At 33.1% G+C, this 21,651-nt stretch overlaps 1 protein-coding gene and 1 long non-coding RNA gene across 4 annotated transcripts in view; one reads left to right on the top strand and one right to left on the bottom strand.

The window, feature by feature from the left end:
• Window positions 1–21,651, bottom strand: part of LOC136032137 (uncharacterized) — a 50,585-nt gene that overhangs the window by 12,961 nt on the left and 15,973 nt on the right. The window contains exon 4 of one of the 2 annotated variants that reach the window (XR_010618656.1): window positions 6,730–6,899. This is a non-coding gene — a long non-coding RNA (uncharacterized LOC136032137). Of the gene's footprint in view, window positions 1–6,729; window positions 6,900–18,285; window positions 18,928–21,651 lie in introns of those variants that run through there. The other variant, XR_010618658.1, reaches the window with a different exon arrangement.
• Window positions 4,757–21,651, top strand: part of LOC136032129 (cuticle protein 14-like) — a 119,623-nt gene continuing 102,728 nt past the window's right edge. The window contains exons 1-2 of one of the 2 annotated variants that reach the window (XM_065712303.1): window positions 4,763–4,922; window positions 6,006–6,401. In XM_065712303.1, coding sequence (XP_065568375.1) covers window positions 4,914–4,922; window positions 6,006–6,329 — 333 coding nt within the window. In that variant the 5' untranslated portion in view covers window positions 4,763–4,913 and the 3' untranslated portion in view covers window positions 6,330–6,401. Of the gene's footprint in view, window positions 4,923–6,005; window positions 6,402–21,651 lie in introns of those variants that run through there. The other variant, XM_065712304.1, reaches the window with a different exon arrangement.

Below are 21,651 nucleotides of genomic sequence, written 5' to 3'. Positions count from 1 at the left end.
TTATTTATTTTCGGAACTTTTTTTAATATATGCATGTTTTGATTTGGGCTCACCGCACATTTCAACCAGGTTGAAACAAGAATGGTCCATGGTAAAATCCAGGGAATATAATTTTGGTTATATATTTTCATGTTATGGGATGTTGGGGAGTAAAATGCAGAGGAAGAAAATCCTAAATGTGTTAACTACAATTTATCTGCACAGTATGAAGTAAGAATTGTTTTCGTAACATTTTTCCTTCTCAGTATTTTCAATTCTATGCTTGTACCCAAAAAGGGCTATCTTTTAATTTTCAAAGTCCCTTCAAGTTTATCTTGAGTGTGTCTGAAAATGATGTTAAATCAAAGAAATATAGACATGAGAACATAATGTATCTTTAAAGTTCTGGATGAGAGGGTAAATTTGACGATTTAGTATTTTCCCTAAATGTAAAAAAAAATTTGTGAGCAAAAGTATCCTTCAAAATCGTTTTTTTTTTCAAAAGTTAAGGGGACGAAGAATCGAGAAACGATAGGCTATTCTCCCACTTATGTGATTGATGCCTGGATATTGTCTTTTCCATGCATAGAAATTAACTAGTTTTGACAGTTTCTGTCATTTTTAAAGTTGGCATATTTCTAACTAGCAGCTGTTCATAATGCCGAGAAATAATAATAAAAAAAAATGTTTTTCGTGACGCTAGAATATATCCAAGCTCTAAGATAGGAGAGGGCCCCCCTCTCCTAAAAGTTAGTTTTTCAGTGAATGTGCAAAAGGTTTTTTTTAATAAAAGTATCGCTTACAATTGTTTTCTTTCAAAAGCTAACGGACATAGAATCGAGAAGCAATAGGCCGTTCTTCGATTTTCGTGATTGACACCTGGATATAAACCTTTTCCATATAATAAAAAATAACTTATTTTGACAGTTTTCGTCATTTTTAAAGTTGGCATATTTCTAACTAGCAGCTGTTCATAATGCCGTATAATAATAGAAATAACTTTAAGTCATGACGTTATATTATATCCAAGATCTAGCATAGATTGGAGGGGGGACAGCTAAACTAGAAGTGACTGAAAAATTCTGATATGAGACAAATGTCAAGAAAAAACATTTCCTGGGCACAGTCTAGAAATAATTGTATTAGACCTATCTGGCTATAAAATGTTCAAAACATTTTGTTTGGCATTCTTCAACAAAACAAATAGCGATAACCCATATAATTTCTGGTTTTAAGATAAAAATAAACAATTCATCCCTGCGCCATCTCTCCATAAAAAAGTTATCCCTCAATTTGATGAAAGGATGAGGAATGGAGGGATTCAGTTTTTAATGGGGGATGAAGGATGTAGGAATTGCACAATGAAGGATATGTTTTTCTTGACGGAGGGATAAAAGACGGAGGAATGATTTTGCTTTGATGGACGGATGGGTTTGCTTGGAAAGAAGGAAGAGAGCTGAATTTGATAGAGGGGTTAATGGTGGTGAAATGAGTTTGTATTATAAAGTCTCTGGTTTGTTTTGATACAGGGATGAGTGAACAAGGGATGAAATTATTTTGATCGGAGGATGTTTTTTTTATTGAGGGATGAGTGAATGAGGGATGAGATTATTTTGATTGGAAGATGACAGACGGAGGAATGAGTTTGTTCATATGGTAGGATTAATTATTTTAATTGAGGGAGAATTTTGTTTGGAGGGAGGAGATAGATATTTTTGAGGGAGGGATGAATTCATTTTGTCAGAGGGAGCCAGAGCAAATCTGGCTTTGTCTTGAAGTGACACTAAATCCCGTAAATTGGACTTCAAAGTAAATATCCAAGTGATAGCAGAATAATAAATGCCTGATTGAATCAAGATAAATAAAAGAAGAAGTAAAATAAATCCAGGAAATGTATTCTTTTTCTTACGTAAGATGCCAAGATTCCTGGCAATCTTAACCTTTAAAGCATTAAGAAGAATTGGTAAGATATATTCTCATCAAGTAGGATTCCAAGCAATAGGTTATAGCCAATTCCAGATCTATGGAGAGTACCACGTGATGTATATATCCAAGGAATACTAAAGAAGACTTGGAAACGTTAAGAACCAGATGGTTAATGTTAAAGCACAAAAGACCTCTCTCAAACAGAGAAAAAAGATTTTTATTCAAGCAAACTTGGTCAAATCCCACCATAACAAGCGTCCCTTCATCAGCAAAGGCAACTAGGTTGGACTAGGTTGAAGCAAAGGCATCAGAGTTGGACTGACTCCTTGTTTCATCAACACGGCTAGGGTGAAACAAACGGTAATAAGACATTAGAAAAAATATCTTTAATGTATAAAAAATATCATCGATATAAAAAAAATAGTATTATACCCTGCATACATCCTTGGAAGACTCCATTTTCAACCATAAAGACATTTAGAGGGTTCTCTCCAATAAGAATCTTCCCACTCCACAGACAGGAATGGAGAAAAGGGTGAACGATCTTATTTAATTCTTTTTAGCCAAGTTTTACGAGAAGAATGGCATGTTCTATCTCGTCATAATCCTTCTTAACGTCCAATAAAAGAAAATACAGCAAACATTAAACCAGAGTCTAAGGCTAAGTTAATGAAACTAAGGAGCAAAGCACACGCATTCTTAATTGGGTTACTGGTATGAAACCCCAATTGAAAGTCATTAAGGAGCTGTTTTGCAACAAGGATGCTTTTGAGTCCAGAAATTAGGGCCTTCTCAAAAGTCTTGCTGAAAACTGACAAGAGAAAGAAAGGTCTGTAATTTCAAGGATTACTCCTTGAGCTACATTTAAATAGAAATATTTCTCTGGCACTTTTGAGTGATAGATGGGACAATATCGATCAAAAGAAGCTTAAACAATTCTGTTAAAGGTTTGACAATTGTTTGTAAAATGAAGTTGGGAACCCTAGTAGGAATATTGTCTGGGCCTGAGGACGAAGTACCTTGCAGTGAAAAAAAAATCCTACAAATTTGTCTGACAAAAATATTTTTTTTTTGTTTTCTGGCTCTTGAGTAAAATGGGAGTCATCCTAGGGCTTAAAAACTCTGACTTTTTTAGTTATAATAAGGGGTTTCAGATTTGCAGTATTAGAGACCAGTTACTCCTGTTGCTTTAAACATCTTTGGTAACATACCATAAAAAAGCTTTAAAGCGAGAAAGTATAATGACACATAAAAATAATCCAAAGGATTTAAGTTAGAATTACCCATGACAACCCTCTGAAAAGGCTGATTTTAGATCACTTTTATTGTTTAATTAAGAATATACAAGAATATCTGGTAAAGAACCACTTGGAGCACGATAAACCTCAGCAATAACCAACCTTTTTCCTAAGACTGAAATTTCAACAAATTAGTTATTCGAAAACTTCTTCTACATTCCAACAAAAAATCTCTACGAATGGAATATGCAAATTTATCTGAAACATGAAGAGCAAGACCTCCCTTTCCAATCTGAACCCGGCTCAATCGTTCAGTCAAACAACCAGGCAAATCAAAAACTGAATCATTAGAGAAATCCAAAAAAGTCTCACACAGACAAACAACGTATGGCTGCAAATCATCCATCAGAATTTTAAGTTGTTTAAAAGAAGAAATTAGTCCTTCACTATTTAACTGAAACAGCGAGAGCTCCCCCCCACCTATCCTTAGCAAACCGAAAATTTGTTACAAAAATACTGTTTAAATGAAAAAAAGAAAAGTTAATCACAAGATCATTATTCACAATTGTTTAATTTAATAAACCTCCAACATCAAGCTGATCTCTTTCTACAGTAGACATTCGGTTTAATAAAGCGGTTGAATAGCATGAATTTTTATAATTAAATATGGACAGTGACTTGAAAACCTGAAAAGTAGAACATAACCATAAATCATACGTCCTCTGTATTCAAACAAGCAAACACAAAAACAATAAAACCCTTTTACGAAGCCAAACAAAACGCATACAATATCACAAAATAAGCTACAAAAAAGAAGTAGAGATGAACAAAGGTTTGTGACATTTCACCAACCTTTGACCAATTTTTTTTAACGTCTAACTTGTCTCTCGCTTGACTGAGAATACCACGACCGTACTTTGTTGCAGATTCAGATTTGAAAATTTTAGAACCAGCAAATTTTGATTTGCTTGCGAACACTTTACGGGTCATCTCGAAAGTATAAAAAATTCTAAAAATTGGGGCAGCTGCATCATTTTCGAATCAAGTAATTACGTCTAACAACTTTTGGCAATTACTTCTGGCAATCGTTTTTCCGGTGGTATTTTGATGATCTTTTTACGGCCCTGGCTTCAAGCTGAAGAGCTGTAAGAGTAAGAGCAGGGATATTTTAAGAAGGCAAGTATCGAACAATGAAGGGTTTTTGAATTCAAGCAATTTTTCACTATTCTTCAAACCCTTCTAAGAAGAAACACTTTAAAAATGTAAAAGGTCAAACTTTGACAATTTTTCCTTCTTCTGTCGTAGTTTTAGTAGGTTGATGGTAGCAAATTTTACACACCATGCAAAAACTAATTGGCATTCATAATAAATTCAGAGTCTTGGCTCGCAGTGGCATTATTATAGAGGGACTAAAGCTATATTCCTCCCCGTAAAATCAGGCCCAATAAATCAAATAATTATATCTTCCTCTCACCCCAAAAATCTAGAATTACAATTAACCTTTATTTTTGCATTGATTTACCCAAATATCTCGCTTTTGATAGGGCTCTCCCCTAATTTATATTGTACCACTTCATTGTTTTCAATCAATCTCGGTTTTTAACCGCTGCAACATCTAGCGTCAACCGTAAAAGTCCCCGGTATCTTTTCACTTGAAACTAGTTTTATTTAGGAGAATTGTATTTTCAAATATATATAAGGACTTCTTTAGTTTACAATATCAGTTGAATCTTTTAGTCGAAGTTGGTTGTTTTCCAGCAATTAGCAATAATGAAATATGTGAGTAGCCTATTACTGTCATTTTATTTTGTAGATTAGTGACCTGAAATTCATTAAATTATTTTCGGAAACTTTTGAGATATCAATTATTTTAAAGTAACATGGTCAAGTACCACAGTAAAACCAAAGAAATGAATTGAATTGAAACAAATTACTTTATGAAAGCTGAAATCGTAATGAAAATTTAAGATTTGAACAACAATGATAATTGAACTTATCTGGATGCAAAATAAATTTTGTTAAGAAAGTGTATTGATTTATTCAAAGCAAGTGTAGTTTTATCGCATTTACCGTGGGTCAGTTTACTGATATGTCTACCCTACTTGGCAATATTTTTATGTTTTTTTATTCAATATTGAACTAATGTCCCTTTATTTGATTTTTAAAGCATTACTTTTATCTCATGTCTTTTAAACTTTGTCTCTCAATTTCTATTCGTTTCAGCAGGCTCTTTGAAATGTTTGAATGTTTGGAATTTTTCGAACCAAAATGCTTTAATGATTTCTTTTTAGTATAGAGCGCTTCAACAGCACCAATTTTATTATATCCTTTTTTTTTCTTTTTATGCTTCTTGTAATTTAATCTGAAAGTTGAAATCAGCAAACCTGTTAAAGAAGGTCATTTGGATCATCTATCATTTCATCTTCTTCCCTACTGGTATTCAATACACTATTGACACATTTTATTCTAAAACCGCACTTTTTGATTGAATTTCATTCCTTAAATAGTTGTCCTATGGTCAAAATCCCCAAATCAAATTTTGAAACTCAATAAGAATTAAATTAATTAAAATTTGTTACCATTTTCTTGGAGGCTCAATCCAAAATACGAAATAGGCTAAGATGGTTTATAAAATATATTCAAGAATGAGCTTCATAAATTTTTTAAGCATAATTGATATTCCTGTTGAATACAGCGTTAGAACTTACAAATGCTTCCATAGCATTCCTATTGAACTTTGCTCTTGACTTTTCTAGTTGTTCTTGGTATATTTGCAGCATTAGTAGAATACAGATCTCCAAAGGATATGTACACATTTTTTAAATACCTATCTATATCAAATTAAATGTTTTTTTTTTCTAGATTCTGCTTGTTGCCCTTTATATTACAGCAGTATTAGCCAAATCAAATAATCCAAAGGAACCGACTATTGATTTTCAAGAAGTGAAAAGAGGGTTAACAGCTAACGGAGATGGTTCTTCCTTTGATGATCCTAGTTACAGGTTGAGAAGAGAAGCATCTGAATCGAAAGCTCCTGTCGAAGAAGATCTGAAAGGAGCAGAAACTCATCACTATAGCTATTATCCTTATCATTATTATGGTCATTATTACCCAACATATAGTTATTCTCATCCATATTATGGATACGCTCCGTACAGCTATGGTTACAGACGGTATTGGGGCTAGAGAGAAGGAAGTTTTTAACTTACAAAAGTTTTGTACCTAATTTATTTTTAAATTAAATGTCTTTTTCACCCACTTGGTATTGTTTTAGCTATTTATTCTATTCTTGATTGTTAGTATTAGAGCTGTATTTCTTTTTACCCATCAAATCTATAGAAAGAAAGTAGTGTTTCCAAATTAGTGTAAAAACCAACCAATAAAAAGCAACCAAAAAACAAACAAACGAAATAACAAAACTTATTATATAGGTTATATCTAGCTTTTCCAACACTATAAGAAAAACTTTACAAAAGCATCTTCTGCCAATTGCCACCCTCCCTGGGAGGTCTTGTAAAGAAGTTCTAGGTAGATACATCTACCTAGCTTGGATAAAAAAGCTGCTAAAGTTATGCTTAGAACTTACATGCATTTGGTCTCACCATAAGCCATAAACAATATTAAGTTCTGATCCATTGCTTTCAGAGACCATGTTCTAGCGTTACCTTAGTAAAATATCCTTATTCTTCTGTGAACCCATCAAACATATTTTCCAAAAAAAGGTTTCCAAAATAAATTAAACAGCTCTAGTAAAACCTAGAAATTAAAATGAATAATTACATTAAATATGAATATAAATGAATTTTTTGCTAAGTAGATGAATTATAACCTAAATTAAACTAAAATGAGTAATTTATTGAAACTTAAAATTAATAAAGAATTGCAGGAATAAGAGGAGGACAGCCATCCCTTCTACTGAAACTGCATAAAAAATCAATTCTGCTGAAACCGAATGAATTAAGTAAAGTAAAATAGTAAAAAGTAAGTAAGACGGCACTAGACCCTTAAGGTCCAAATCGGCGGAGCTGATCTACGTTTCATGGCCCTTCAGCCAGGAATCCCATCTGCTGAAGCTGCACTAAAAATTTATTTCCATTTATTGCTTATTGTCTTATTTCCGGTGCTTTTTCCAGAAAAGTAGTCCATATCTCTTTCTTCCGTTCTATGCTTTTCTAAATATGAGACAAAATTGGAGAACGAATACACTAAAGAATGTCATCTAAAAATTTCTGTTAGAAGATTTTAGCTATTACGGATAATAAATAGTAGGGTAATAATTTCCATTACGATTTGGTTTTTCATTCGTAGTTGATCGGTTTAATAGCGAGGCATTGTGTCTACAGTACAATTTCTAGAGTGAAAGTCACAAATAAATTTCGTTTGTGGGTGAAGGGGGGGGGGTAATCGTAATACAAGATCTGATAAGTTGATTTGGGACCAAGAAGTTCAAATATTCGGAGTTAAGGGTTGTCGATCCTGGCTCCACTCTTCCTGTGTTCGTCCCTACACAAATACTGTACTTTAGACCTGTTGCAGCTGGTGGTGGAACCATTTCAACAAAGTGAAATATCGCTTTTAATAGTGGTCTATTTAAAGGATCAAATAAAAGAAAAGAGAGTCACGTGGTTAGTATTTATTTACTATAATCACAATTATTTGGATTTTTCAAGATATTAATCGTGTTTTTAGAGGTGTCACACATCAAATAATATTAAGGAGAACATATTTTTCCAATATGATTATAAGCTCTTGAGTTCAGAACTTTAAAGTAAATTTAATGCATTTATAATGGATGTTACCAGTATTAAATCCCAGTTTACCCATAGTGACTCAATTAGAAGCCGGATAAACAAAGAAGGCATAACAACTAAAAGCTTGATAAGGAAAGGACAGCTCATTTGAATTAAGATGGGAAGCTTGTAATACTTAAAAGATTAATAATAAAATGGATAAAGAATTAACATGGATGCTAGTCAGTGACCGCAATAATACAACTAAAATTATTATTAAAATTATTAATATGCCACCAGGCATGTGCACTGGTTTGTCATATTTATTTATTTAATTGTTGCAAATAAAAATTATCTATCTATCTATCTATGCCTGAGAAATCTGAAAAAGATAACAGTAATACGCAAAACAATATGGTAAACGACAATATGAACACTTATAGAATAAAAGTGAGATTAAATGGATATGAATATCCACAGGACGATTTTAAATGTGATTTTAGTTATCTTAGTCAAGATTATTCTAGCGCTTATCAACGATTTGACAGTTAGGACAGAAACACAAAAAATTTTATAGTTGAGCATAAAAAAGGATATTTTTTCATTTGTTTTGATATTTTAAATCATGAGTCGAATATTTGTCGAAGTGGATCAAGCTCTGATATATAAACTAAACTAGTATTAGAACAAATACCTGCTAATCCGTATAATATTTACTGTGTCATATTTTCAGAAGGAAAAATAATAATGGATTTCATTGATAGTAAATTATATGTTAATAAATATATGGTTTTCGATCGAAAAATTTGTTTAATCAAATTATTTACTAATAAATGGTAAATCTTTTAAGCAAAATGAAAAATACTAATCTATTATACAAACCACATTTTTCTAGAATGCTAAGGCACACCATTGAACCAAATTAAACTTGGTTACTCAATCTACTTCTGACGTATGTTTCGATTTCGTCCTAGAATTATTTCAACAAGTGAAGCAATTTGGCGAAGAAAGCCAAAGGAAATTAAACAAAAAAAATGTTGTGATTAAAAAATTCGTTAATAGAATTATTTACTAATAAAATGAGAAACTATTAAGCGAAATGAAAGGGGAAAATAAATATAATCGAACTGTTAGGAAAGAAAATTTAGAGATTGGAATGGAATACACGATTAAAGAAATAAAATTTGTTGCAACTAAATATGGAAAGAAAATCGTTATCATTATTGATTCAAAAGGTGAAATGGTTTACTTATTTGCACCTAAGCGTTTTAATAATAAAGCGGCCGATCTTGAAATGAAAATTTTGAAATTAGATAAGGGTATGATTTAAAATTTACTGTAAGAAAAATAAAGATAATATAAATTATTTACATATTGCTATCGAACTATCCACAAAATATTGAATCATATTAAATTATTACGTTTTTTCAGTAGTATAGGGAAAATGGAATACAATTAAACTCTTATGTTAGAAATTTATCAAATTCTTATTTCACAAGCCCTTTTTTGACCTTAAAGCTTAGGATGGGAAATTGTAAAAATATGGAGGATTTTATATTTAAAATGGTGTTAATTCAATTGAAAATGGAGTATACTGTATGGGTTATCTAAGTGCGGATGTTGAGGCCTATGCCCCTTTTTTATCAGATAAATGTCCCTTTTATTTTAACATAGATTAACCTTCAATATATTTTCAATTTTTAAAGTTAAAAGCTTTCGGAGGCTAGCCCGTTTTCAATTTAATTTTGCAAAAGAGATTAAGTTGGTTTGAAATTGTATTTTTATCTAGCTAACTCTCACCATAGAAGTATAATTTATGCTTAAAGTAAGTTTCATTTTGGATTTCCATACATTTAATTTTCCACGTCAAAACTGGGTCATGTTAGAGGTAACCAAACTTTTTATTTATGCATATATTTTTAAACTTAATTCGTGTTGAGAGTGCTTTTTTAAAATTCAGAGCTGATATTTAGAATTGACACTGGTAATAACAGCGAATTATTTTCTGTGATCGTGATTGTTTTTACCCGAACCTTGGTGGGGTTAGGAAAAGAGTATTTAGAAATATCGTCATTATAGTAAACAACTAAGAATCTTCCCTGTTTAAAGATATATTTACTAGGGATGATGCAGGTCCTGGCACGTCAGGAAAATTAGTGCGGTACTTTAATCCCCACAAGTAGTCGTACCCTGTCGTACTTGTCGTACCCTCACTGGTTATAATAGTGCGAAAAAAAAACGTGTAGAACCCATATGATTATTTGAACTTATTGCTATACTCTAGCAGAGGCCAGTGGTGACCTTAGCTTGCGAATAAATAAAAAATCAAGTTTTATAAACGGATAGTGAGGAGCGGCATTGAAAATTAAAAACGAACAGAAATTACTTAGTATTTGAAAGGGGCTGCTTCCTCATAAACGCCCCGCTCTTTGTGCTAGAGTTTGGCTCTTCCTCTTAACTTTACTTTTTAAAACAGTAAAAAACTTTAGCGTAAAGAGCGGGGCTTTGATGAGGAAAAACCCCTTTCATATACGAAGTAATTTCTCTTCGTTTTAAGTTTTAATGCCGCTCCTTACTTTCCGTTAAAAAAACTTGTTTTTTTCAAATTTAATTTCAAAATTTTTGAATCAATGCATGTTTTGATTTTGGCTCTCAGCAGATGAATAATTGAAACATAATTTGCTTATTTATTTTTATGGCTAAATGGCTTTCTCATAATTTGGATCGAATGATTTTGAGAAAAAAGGAGCGGGAGAGGAGGCCTAGTTGCCCTACGATTTTCTGGTTACTTAAAAAGGTAACTAGAATTTTTAAATTTTTACAAATGTTTTTATTAGTAAAAATATTCGTAACTTACTTAACGAATTTTTTACGAATGTTTTATTAGTAACATATGTAGGTAACTTACAAATTAGCTGACTTAACGAGCTTTTGTATTCTCATATTTTTATCACGTATATCAGGGGGTTCACCCCCTCGTCAGTGCCTCGCTCTTTATACTAAAGCTTAAATTTTGTCCCAATTTCTTGAGAATGACCCCTGAATCGCAAAAGCCCTAGAATAAATAGTAAAAATTACTAAAAATACTTAAGCGTAAAATGCGGGGTATTAGAAAGAGGGAAGCCCATCATATGCGTAATAATTCCTGTTCCTTTTAAGTTTTAATCCTTCTCCTTACTTTCAGTTGAAAAAGCTTTTTCATATTTATTTTTCATTGTTTTTTTTAAATAATACTAGAAAATCCTACGCTCCCTTCATGAAAACTTCTTCCCCCATGACAAATTCCTCCAAAGAAAGTTCCCCCAACATATCCCCCTCTTATCAACCGCCCCCCAACCTTGAAATCTCCCTGAAAAAATCTGTACGCTTCCAAATAACCATTACTATATGTAAGCTATGGTCAAAGTTTGTAACTTGTAGCCCCTCCCACGGGGACTGTGGGGAGTAAGTCGTCCTCAAAGACATAGTTATATCGTTTTTTGACTACACTGAATAAAACGGCTACCTCAAAATTTTGATCCGGTGACTTTGGGAAAATAATTAACGTGGGAGGGGGCCTAGGTGCCCTCCACTTTTATTGGTCACTTAAAAAGAGCACTAGAGCATTTCATTTCCGTTAGAATGAGCCCTCTTTCAAGATTCTAGGACCACTGTTTCGATACGATCACCCCTGGGGAAAAAGACAACAAACAATTAAACACGCTTCCGTGATCTGCCTTCTGGCAAAAAATACAAAATTCCACATTTTTGAAGATAGGAGCTTGAAACTTTTACAATAGGGTTCTCTGATAAGCTGAATCTGATGTTGTGAGTTTTGTTAAGATTCTGTGACTTTTAGGGGGTTTTCCTATTTTCTAAAATAAGGAAAATTTTCTCAGGCACATAACTTTTCAAACAGTTCGTGGCAACGAACTGTATCAAGGAGTGACCCGGCTCAATAGTAAACAAAACTCTAAAAACCAAATTTTTTATACCAATTGCTAAATCAAAAGAATCAAAAAAATCAAAAATTTGCCCTATTTTAGAAAATAGAAGGGAGCACCCCGTAAAAGTCATAGAATCTTAACGAAAATCACACCATCAGATTCAGCGTATCAGAGAACCTTATTGTAGAAGTTTCAAGCTCATATCTCCAAAAATATGGGCTGCTTTCTCATCAACACCCCGCTCTTTACGCTAAAGTTTTTTACTGTTTTAAAATGAGAGTTGAGAGAAAGAGTCAAACTTTAGCGTAAAGAGCGGGTTGTTGATGAGGAAGCAGGCCCTTTCATATACGAAGTAATTTCTGTTCGTTTTAAGTTTTAATGTCGCTCCTTACTTTCAGTTAAAAAAAAAACTTGTTTTTTTTATTTAAATATGGGTAAGACTAAACTTGATAAAACTTATATATTTAAAATGAGCATTAAAATTTGATTCTTTTGATGTTGCCATTAGTATAAAAATTCCATTTTTGTTTTGTTTTGGTTACTATTGAGCCGGGTCGCTCCTTACTACAGTTCGTTACCACGAACTGTTTGATACTGGTGGTAGTAAAATGAAAGACACTATCTAACACTGGTAGTAAGACGAACTCGTGTTTTTTTCAAAGATTTGGGCTAAGTTGCTTTTCTGTAAGAAGTACTATATAAAGATAACAGAAAATTTTGAACTAAGTTTTGTTAGGAGTTTGGTTAACCGATAAAATACTACAATAATATTAGGAGAATTTCCTGGGCTTTGCCTAGAAGAAAGTTTTAAGGAATAAAAACACAACTAAAAAGCCTACAAAATGCCGACCAGTAATTAGAATGTTGACAATTTTTCAAAAGAAATAGAAAAAAAAAACTGATATTACAGGAATTAAATTTGACCATTTGAGGAATTACTTTGATAGGAATTGAAACAATTTGTGTTAGCTGAGCTTTAAATCTACGTCGGAAGGATCGAATTGAAAAACATGGTCAATGTCTATCAGGCAAAGGGAAAACTCAATTGAGATAGATATTAGCCCAAGAAAAATTACTGCAATACAACAAAGAAAACATTTTCATTTTCAGATTTGACCTAGTTTCTACATTTGCATCTTTCACAAAGACAGTAATATACCTAACTAAAAACATTTAAATCGCAATCTAGTTCACATCCTGTATTAAAAACAATTATTTCATAAAACAGGACACCAAGACAGAGAGACAGAGATAGATATAGAAATAATGCAATTGGTACGGAGTACAACCGGTAGTATAAAAGGGTATCAATTGGATTTGTAGTTTAATGAAATATGCTGGAACCCATACAAATTCACCTTTCAGATGTTAGGCATAGTGAAGATGAATCACCAGTCAGAAATAAAACAAATAGGCCTACTGGCCGAAAAAATACAGAACGAACAGACTCAGAAAATCAATTCAGACAATTTTACGATGGGATAAAATGAAATTTTTATCCCGTCGTAAAATGAAATTTTCTCCCCCTCCCACCCTCATTTTTTCCTCAAAGTCACCGGATCAAAATTCTGAGATAGTCATTTTGTTCACCGTAGTCGGAAAACCTAATAACTGTGTCTTTGGGGACGACTTACTCCCCTGCAGTCCCTGTGGGAGGGGCTGCAAGTTATAAACTTTGACCTGTGTTTACATATAGTAATGGTTAATGAGTAGTGTACAGATGTTTTCTGGGGGATTTTTTTGGTTTAGGGGGAGAGTTGAGGGGGGAGGTTACATGGGAGGATCTTTCCATGGGGGAAGAGACTTTAGATGGAGGGGGCGCAGGATTTTCTAGCATTATTTAAAAAACAACGAAAAAATTAATATGGAAATTTTTCTCTACTGAAAGTGAGGAGCAGCATTAAAACTTAACACGAACAGAAATTATTACGCATATGAGGGGTTTACCTCCTCGTAATACATCACTCTTTACGCTAAAGTGTTCTTAGTAATTTCAACTATTTATTCTAAGGCCTTTGTGATTCAAGGGTCATTCTTAAGGAATTGGGACAAAATTCAAGCTTTAATGTAAAGAGCGAGGTATCGACGAGGGGCGAGCCCCCTCTTATACGCAATGAAAATATACGAATATAGAAGTTTGTTACGTAAGTTAACTAGTAAGTTACGTATATTTTTTACTTATGAAAACGTTCGTGAAAAATTACAGTCGCCTTTTTAAGTAATCAAGAAATTGGAGGGCAACTAGGCTTCCTCTCTCGCTCCTTTTTTCTCAAAATCTTCCGATTAAAACTAAGAAAAAGCCATTTAGCCCAAAAAAACTAATATGCAAATTTCGTTTTAATTTTTTATGCGCGGAGAGCCAAGATAAAAAAAAATGCATTAATTCTAAAACGTCCAGAAATTAAACAAAAAAACAAGTTTTTTTTAAATGAAAGTAAGGAGCGACATTAAAACTTAAAACGAACAGAAATTACTCCGTATATGAAAGGGGTTTTCCTCCTCAACGCCCGACTCTTTATGCTAAAGGTTTTTACTGTTTTAAAATGTAGAGTTAAGAGAAAGAGTCAAACTTTAGCGTAAAAAGCGTGGCCTTGAGGAGGAAAAGCCCCTTTCATATACGGGGTAGTTTCTGTTCGTTTTAAGTTTTAATGTTGCTCCTTACTTTCATTTAAAAAAACTGGTTTTTCAAATGAAAGTAAATCTGAACAAGTTAAACTAGATTTTCAAGACGAGGCAGTATGACAGAAAAATAACATAAGCACAAATGCCTTAGTTGTTTGACCTGCTGAAAATAGCTTTGCTTCAACATTATGTGTTGGCTAATAATCATCGACTATGTCCCGCTATAAGTGCACTGCTAAATGCCCCCCCCCCTATCCTTCAGTTTTGCTCTTTATGGTAAACTTTCTTAGCGGTGTTAAAATAATTTTCGTTCCAATTCAACAGGTCTTGTTTTGAACAGAAATTCAGGACAAAAATCGATACCATTGAAAGGATTAAAAGATTGGAGGAAGTAGCACCCCTCTCATTCGGAGTTTTATTGTTGTTCCCTACTTTTATTTAAGAAAACATTTTGTTTTATTTAATATCTGACGGTTTCTCAAACCATGCCAAGATCTAAAAAAAAAGAAATTATGTGGGCAACTGGTCCCATAATTCCAAAGTTTCTCGATCTTATTTTGTATATGTGAATAATAATATAAATTAATATATGAAAACTGTTTTTATTTAATTCAGTAAAGCGTTAGTTTTTTTTAAATTCTAAAATTTAGGGAGAACTCTGAGTCGAAATATTTGAACCAGTTTTATAGATATTTGTTTCACAAACTTAAAACAAATAAATATTTTTGCTTAAATTTCAGCCATGTTTTTCCCGAGGGGTTAGCACACTATATATAAAATCTTATGTCCACGGAGGCCACGGTTCGAGTCATGGTGTCGCTCGTTGTTTTGTCTGGAAAAGGAGTAAGTGGTTTGACCTGTAAGGTCAATCATCGTCGACCAATTTTAAATGGGTGCCTGATGAAATCTAATGAAGATAAAACAAGAAGGATATGAACGAACGCTTTATGGTAGGCTCCAAACCCCCAGTACACTTCCTGGTCGAAGAGCCTTGGAACAGAGACCAGCACCGTCGGTAGAAACTGTACAGTCCTTTGACCTAACCATTACTTTAAGTGTCATCTTTGCTCTTTACTTCCATAAATATTTTTTTAAAATTAATTTTGGTTCAAAGACCTGAAGTAATTTTACAAAAGTGAATATACTGCACAGATGTCTTAGCGTCGGCTTGTACCCGAAGTAAAAGTAATTTCTACAGAAAAAGTCCCTTTCAGGTTTATTGATCTGATTTTATTTATGGAGGAAACCACAGACTGAATTTATCAGTTACATACAAGAAATTTTGTCATTGTTAGCTGTATCTTTGTTCAGAAGTCATTGACCGTTCCACCAAGTAAAAGCTAATAAAGAAAAAAAATTGCTAACCAATATTCTTTTACTTTTTACAATTAAACATTAACATTATATTTGATCGAAAGGTCATCTACTTTATGCAGCAGTTTCGATCAAGCGGCGTGTAGCTAAGTATATCAGTGTTCTAGAGTATATCTGGTCTAATTGATATAGACCATCTGATGTCAACTTTTCTTTCGTTATACCTAATTGACTCGAAATTTTGCAGCGCACTACCTCTTCAGCTAGTGGATAAACACTATATTTGTGTCTTAAAATTACATGGCTGAGCCAATTCGTTAAAAAGTTCTAATTTTACTGTAAATTCATCTACGTCGGGGGTGCCAGCATATTCAGGTGTAATTTCTGTTATGTTAAGCACAGCTTTAAGAGGTGCTATCTTTTTCACTTGTTCTCCTGACAAGGCTATCATGGAATAATGGAAGAACTTTTTTGTTTTTCTCTATATAGTGTTTTCTCCCATCACAATTCTGGGTTCTTTCGCCAATTTTTTATCCCAGATCACCTACAATATGTGGGAAATGGGTATTTCAATGTGCTCTGCGTATCCTGTACTTTTCTTATTTTATCTGCAATATTCTTGTTTTTTGTCCTTGGCTTTTCTGTTTAACACTAATTTTCTATAATCCTACAAACATAGGGACTTATAGATAGTTTAATTATATAAGTTGTAATTAGTATGATTAGTTAGATGGACTTTTAAGAAATTACTTTTATTCGTTTTTAGTTTCGACTTCGCTCTTTACTTCCCTCAGGAAAACTTTATTTTTTTGAATTGATCTGTTTCCCGAGTTTGATTTGAATTTATTTCAGAAGCAACCTTTTTTTCAGAAGGAGGTATCCCCTAAATATATGAAATAGTTCTGTTAGTTTTAAATTTCCTTGGCAAGAGGTTGGGGAATGGATTTAGTGACCTACTAGGAATGTAATTGCATGCCATGACACTGGATGCCCTTCATTCTCTTTTGAATGAAAATGTTTGACAAATTTAAACAACAAGTTGTATCACATTCATAAAAATTGTGAATTATCTGAAAATAATCATATAGAAGGCACAAACAAATTGAAAAAGAAAGATTCCCGATAAGGGCTTGAACCCATGGTATTCTTATTCAAATTTTAACACTCTACTGACTGAACTATACAATCAGTTAATTGAGTTGAATGAATTGGCTTTTTTATGACCATAAATAAGTAACTTAATAGCCAATGGAGGGTCATCTCATCACCAAAATTATAGTTATTGGACCTTATTCAGCGTAAAGATAACTTAAACATTGAGATCATTGAACAATATTTGGCGAAGCTGAAGTTTTGCAAACAGGAGGAAGAGAGGGAGTACGTCAAGGACTTGTCATCGGGAATTTCAGAATCAAATTATTTAATATAATTTGAATTTTTTCCTCTTAAGAGTATTCGATATCTTAAAATTATTTTGTGAGCCTCAAAGTTGGCGGACCGTGTTAGACAAAGAGCTCATAGCGAATTTCCCAACTAACTATTTAACATTGAAATCTATTGAATCTAACAGATGGTAGAATATGTAAAAACCAAGTTGATAAGAGCACCAGCTTTTAAACGAACTTTGAAACATCTCTCTCCGACGGTGTCTTAACCTACTAGCCTACTAGCTAATATTAAAGTAGACTACTGGTGAGCAGACAAATTTATGGAACTTCCTAAGGGGGTAGGGAGGTGGAGCATATTAGATGGGTTCTTGCAAACCTTCAGTTAATAAATTTAGGACCCTAACTATTACTATGGCATCGTTTTATACTTCCAAGCTTTTCTACTTAAGATGTGGCACCCAAAGTACCGTTTTAAAAGGTATTTGTCACTTATGGACGGTAGAATTGATAAAAAGTACGTAGATATGAGTAATTAAATAAAAAAAATAAGTTTTTTGAAAAATAAGTAAGGAGCGACATTAAAACTTAAAACGAACAGGAATTACTCTGTATATGAAAGGGGCTTTTCCTCCTCGACACCCCGCTCTTTACGCTAAAGTTTTTTATTGTTTTAAAAAGTAGAGTTGCGAAATAAGAATCAAACTTCAGCGCAAGGAGCGGGGTGTCGAGGAAGAAAAGCCCCTTTCATACACGGAGTAATTTCTGTTCGTTTAAGTTTTAAGGTCGCTCCTTACTTTCATTTCAAAAAACTTGTTTTTTTTATTTAATTTCTGAAAGTTTTTGAATTAATGCATGTCTGATTTTGGCTCTCCGTACATAAATTATTAAAATGAAATTTTTATATTAATTCTTTTTTTTTTTGCTAAATGGCTTTCTCTTTTTGATCAGACGATTTTGAGAAATAAGGGGGGGGGGAGGAGGAATAGTTGCCTTCCAATTTTTCGGTTACTTAAAAAGGCAACTAAATCTTTTAATTTTTAACGAACGTTTTTATTAGTAAAAAATATACGTAACTTAAGAATTAACTTACGTAACAAACTTTTATATTCTTATATTTTTGATTATATATATGAGGGGGTTGGTCCCCTCGTTAATACCCTGCTCTTCACATTAAATCTTGTTTTGTCCCAAATCTTTAAGAATGACCCCTGAATCAGAAAGGCCGTAGAATAAATAGTTGAAAATACTAAATTTTTTTTAGCATAAAGAGCGAAGTATTTATCTCCTCCTAAATACCTCGCTCTTTATACTAAAGTATTTTTAGAACCCCTCATATGCGTAATAATCTCTGTTCGTCTTAAGTTTTAATGCTTCTCCTTACTTTCAATTGAAAAAACTTTTTCTTGTTTATATTTTCATTTTCTTTTTAATAGTAATACTAGAAAATCCTGCGCCCTTTTCATTGAATTTCTCTTCCCCCATGAAATATTCCTCCAAGGAAAGATCCTCCCATATAGCCCCCTCCCCTGAACCCCACACCCAAACCAAAAAAATCCCACATTGGTCAAAGTTTATAACTTGTAGCCCCTCCCCAAAGACATAGTTATTATAGTTTTCGAATATGTGGAACAAAATGGCTATCTCAAAATTTTGATCCGTTGACTTTGGAAAAAAAATGAGCGTGGGAGGGGGCCTAAGTGTCCTCCAATTTTTTTGGTCACAAAAAGGGCACTAAAACTTTTTATTTCCGTTAGAATGAGCCCTCTTGCAACACTCTAGGATCACTTGGTCGATACGATGACCCCTGGAAAAAAAAACAAATAAATAAACACGCACCCGTGATTTGTCTTCTGGCAAAAAATGCGAAATTGGACATTTTTGTAGATTGGACCTTGAAATTTTTTGTATAGGGCTCTCTGATACGTTGAATGCGACGGTGTAATTTTTGTTAAGATCCTATGACTTTTAGGGGGTGTTACCCCCTATTTTCCAAAATAAGGCAAATTTTCTCAGGCTCGTAACTTTTGATGACAATAACTAAATTTGATGAAACTTATATATTTAAAATCAGCATAAAAATCTATTTCTTTTGATTTATCTTTTAGCATCGAAATTCCGTTTTTTAGAGTTTCGTTTGTTAAGGACAGAGTTCATAGCGAACTTTTCGAACGGACTAGTTTACATTATATCTACGAAATCAAAATCTATGAAATCTAGCAGACGGTAGTATATGTAGAAAAGAAAGAGTAACATAATTTTTTATACTTTTATAAAGAAGAAACTAGTATGAAGGAACCGAGGAAAATGATTTTGAGTGCCGTTGAGGAATCTCTTTTTATTACATTGCTGGTTGCACTATCAAGAACAATGATTTCAAAAGATATTACTCGTTATAAGAATTTCATTTTGTCTCGTATTCCTTGTATTTTGTTAGTATCCTTTTTTTGAGGACTTGAACTCCATAAATGGAAAGAACATTATCTAGAAGTAGAAAAATGGTGTGATTCACATATACCAATGGATACTCAGTGTCTTAGTTCATTGTCCACTCGTTTAACAGAGGCTTTCTTTTCAGTTTTTTTTGTTGAACCAGAAATATTTTTTTCCATCGCAAAATATGAAGGAAAAAGATTATTAAAAGATTATTGTAATTTATGCCTTGTCGTGGGACAAGACGCTGTTCAATCTTGAAGATTGTTAAATGAAGAAAATAAGATTTTTTAACTGACAGTAAGGAGCTATACTAAAACTTAAAGCGAACCAAAATTGCTCTGTATGTAAAAGGGGCTTTTCCCTCCCCAACGCCCCGCTCTTTATGTTTAAGTTTGACTCTTTCTCTCAACTCTAATTTTTAAAACACCAAAAAAAATTTAGCGTAAAGAGCTGGGTGTTGAGGAGGGAACAGCCCCTTTCATATACGGAGTAATTTCTGTTCCTTTGAAGTTTTATTATCACTCCTTACTTTCATTTAATTTCGTTTCATTTACTTTATTTAATTTCTGAACGTATTTTAATTAATGCATGTTTCGATTTTGGCTCTCCGCACATGAATAATTAAAACGAAATTAGCAAATTAATTTCTTTTTCTGGCTAAATGGCTTTCTCATAATTTTGATTAAATGATAATGAGAAAAAAAGAGTGTAGGAGGAGGCCTAGTTGTCCCACCAATTTTTTGGTTATTTAAAAAGGCAACTAGAACTTCTAATTTTTTACAAACGTTTTTATCAGTAAAAATATACGTAACTTACTTAACGAACTTTTATATTCCAGCTTTTACTACTTATATGAAAGGGTTCGCCCCCTCGTCAATACCTCGCTCTTTACGGTAAAGCTTAAATTTTGTCCTAATTCCTTAAGAATGACCCCTGAATCACAAAGGCCCTAGAACAAATAGTTGAAACTACTAAAAATACTTTAGCTTAAAGGGTGAGGTATTAGAGGGAGCTGAACCCCTCATATGCGTAATAATTTCTGTTCGTTTTAAGTTTTAATGCTGCTCCTTAATTTCAGTTGAGAAAACTTTTCATATTTATTTTTTCATTTTTTTTAAATGCTAGGAAATCCTGCACCCCCTTCATGGAAATCCTCTTCCCCAATAACAAATTCTAAAATGGAAAGTTTCACCCACATAGCCCCCTCCCCTGAACACCTCCTCAAAACCAAAAAACAATCCCCCTGAAAACGTCTGCACACTTCCCAGTAACCAGTGTTTACTATATGTAAACACTGTTCAAACTTTGTAACTTGCAGTCCCTCCAATAGGGACTATGGGGGAGTAAGTTGTCCCCTAAGACATATGACTATGTTGAATAAAATGGCTGTCTCAGAATTTTGATCCGGTGACTTTGGGAAAAAATGAGTGTGGGACGGGGCCAAGTTACCCTCTCATTTTTTGGGTCATTTAAAAAAGGCACTAGAACTTTTCATTTTCGTCAGAATGAGCCCTCTTGTGACATTCTAGGACCACTGGATAGATACGATAACCCCTGGAAAAAAATACAAGCAAATAAATAAACACTTATCCGTGATTCGTCTTGTGGCAAATTAACTAACAAAAAAAAGTTTTTTAACTGAAAGTAAGGAGCAACATTGAAACTTAAAACGAACAGAAATTACTTAATACATAAAAGGGGCTGCTCCCTCCTCAATGCCTAATATCTTACGAACGTTTTTATTAGTAAAAGATATACTTAACTTATGCATTAGCTTACGTAAAGAACTTCTGTATTCACATGTTTTTATTACGTATATGAGGGGGTCCACTTCCTCGTCAGTACCTCGCTCTTTACACTAAAGCTACAATTTTGTCCCAATTCCTTAAGAATGACCCCTGAATCACAAAGGCCGTAAATAAATATTTGAAATTACTAAAAATACTTTAACGTAAAGAGCGAGGTATTAGGAGGAGGTAAGCCCTCATAAGCGTAATAATTTCTGTTCATTTTAAGTTTTAATGTTGTTCCTGACTTTCAGTTGAAGAAGCTTTTTCATATTTATTTTTTCATCATTTTTTTAAAATAATGCTAG

This window comes from Artemia franciscana, chromosome 10 (genome assembly GCF_032884065.1).
Source record: "Artemia franciscana chromosome 10, ASM3288406v1, whole genome shotgun sequence".
Taxonomy (NCBI): domain Eukaryota; kingdom Metazoa; phylum Arthropoda; class Branchiopoda; order Anostraca; family Artemiidae; genus Artemia; species Artemia franciscana.
Note: the sequence above shows the minus strand (reverse complement) of the source record. Positions and strands in the feature narration are given on the sequence as shown.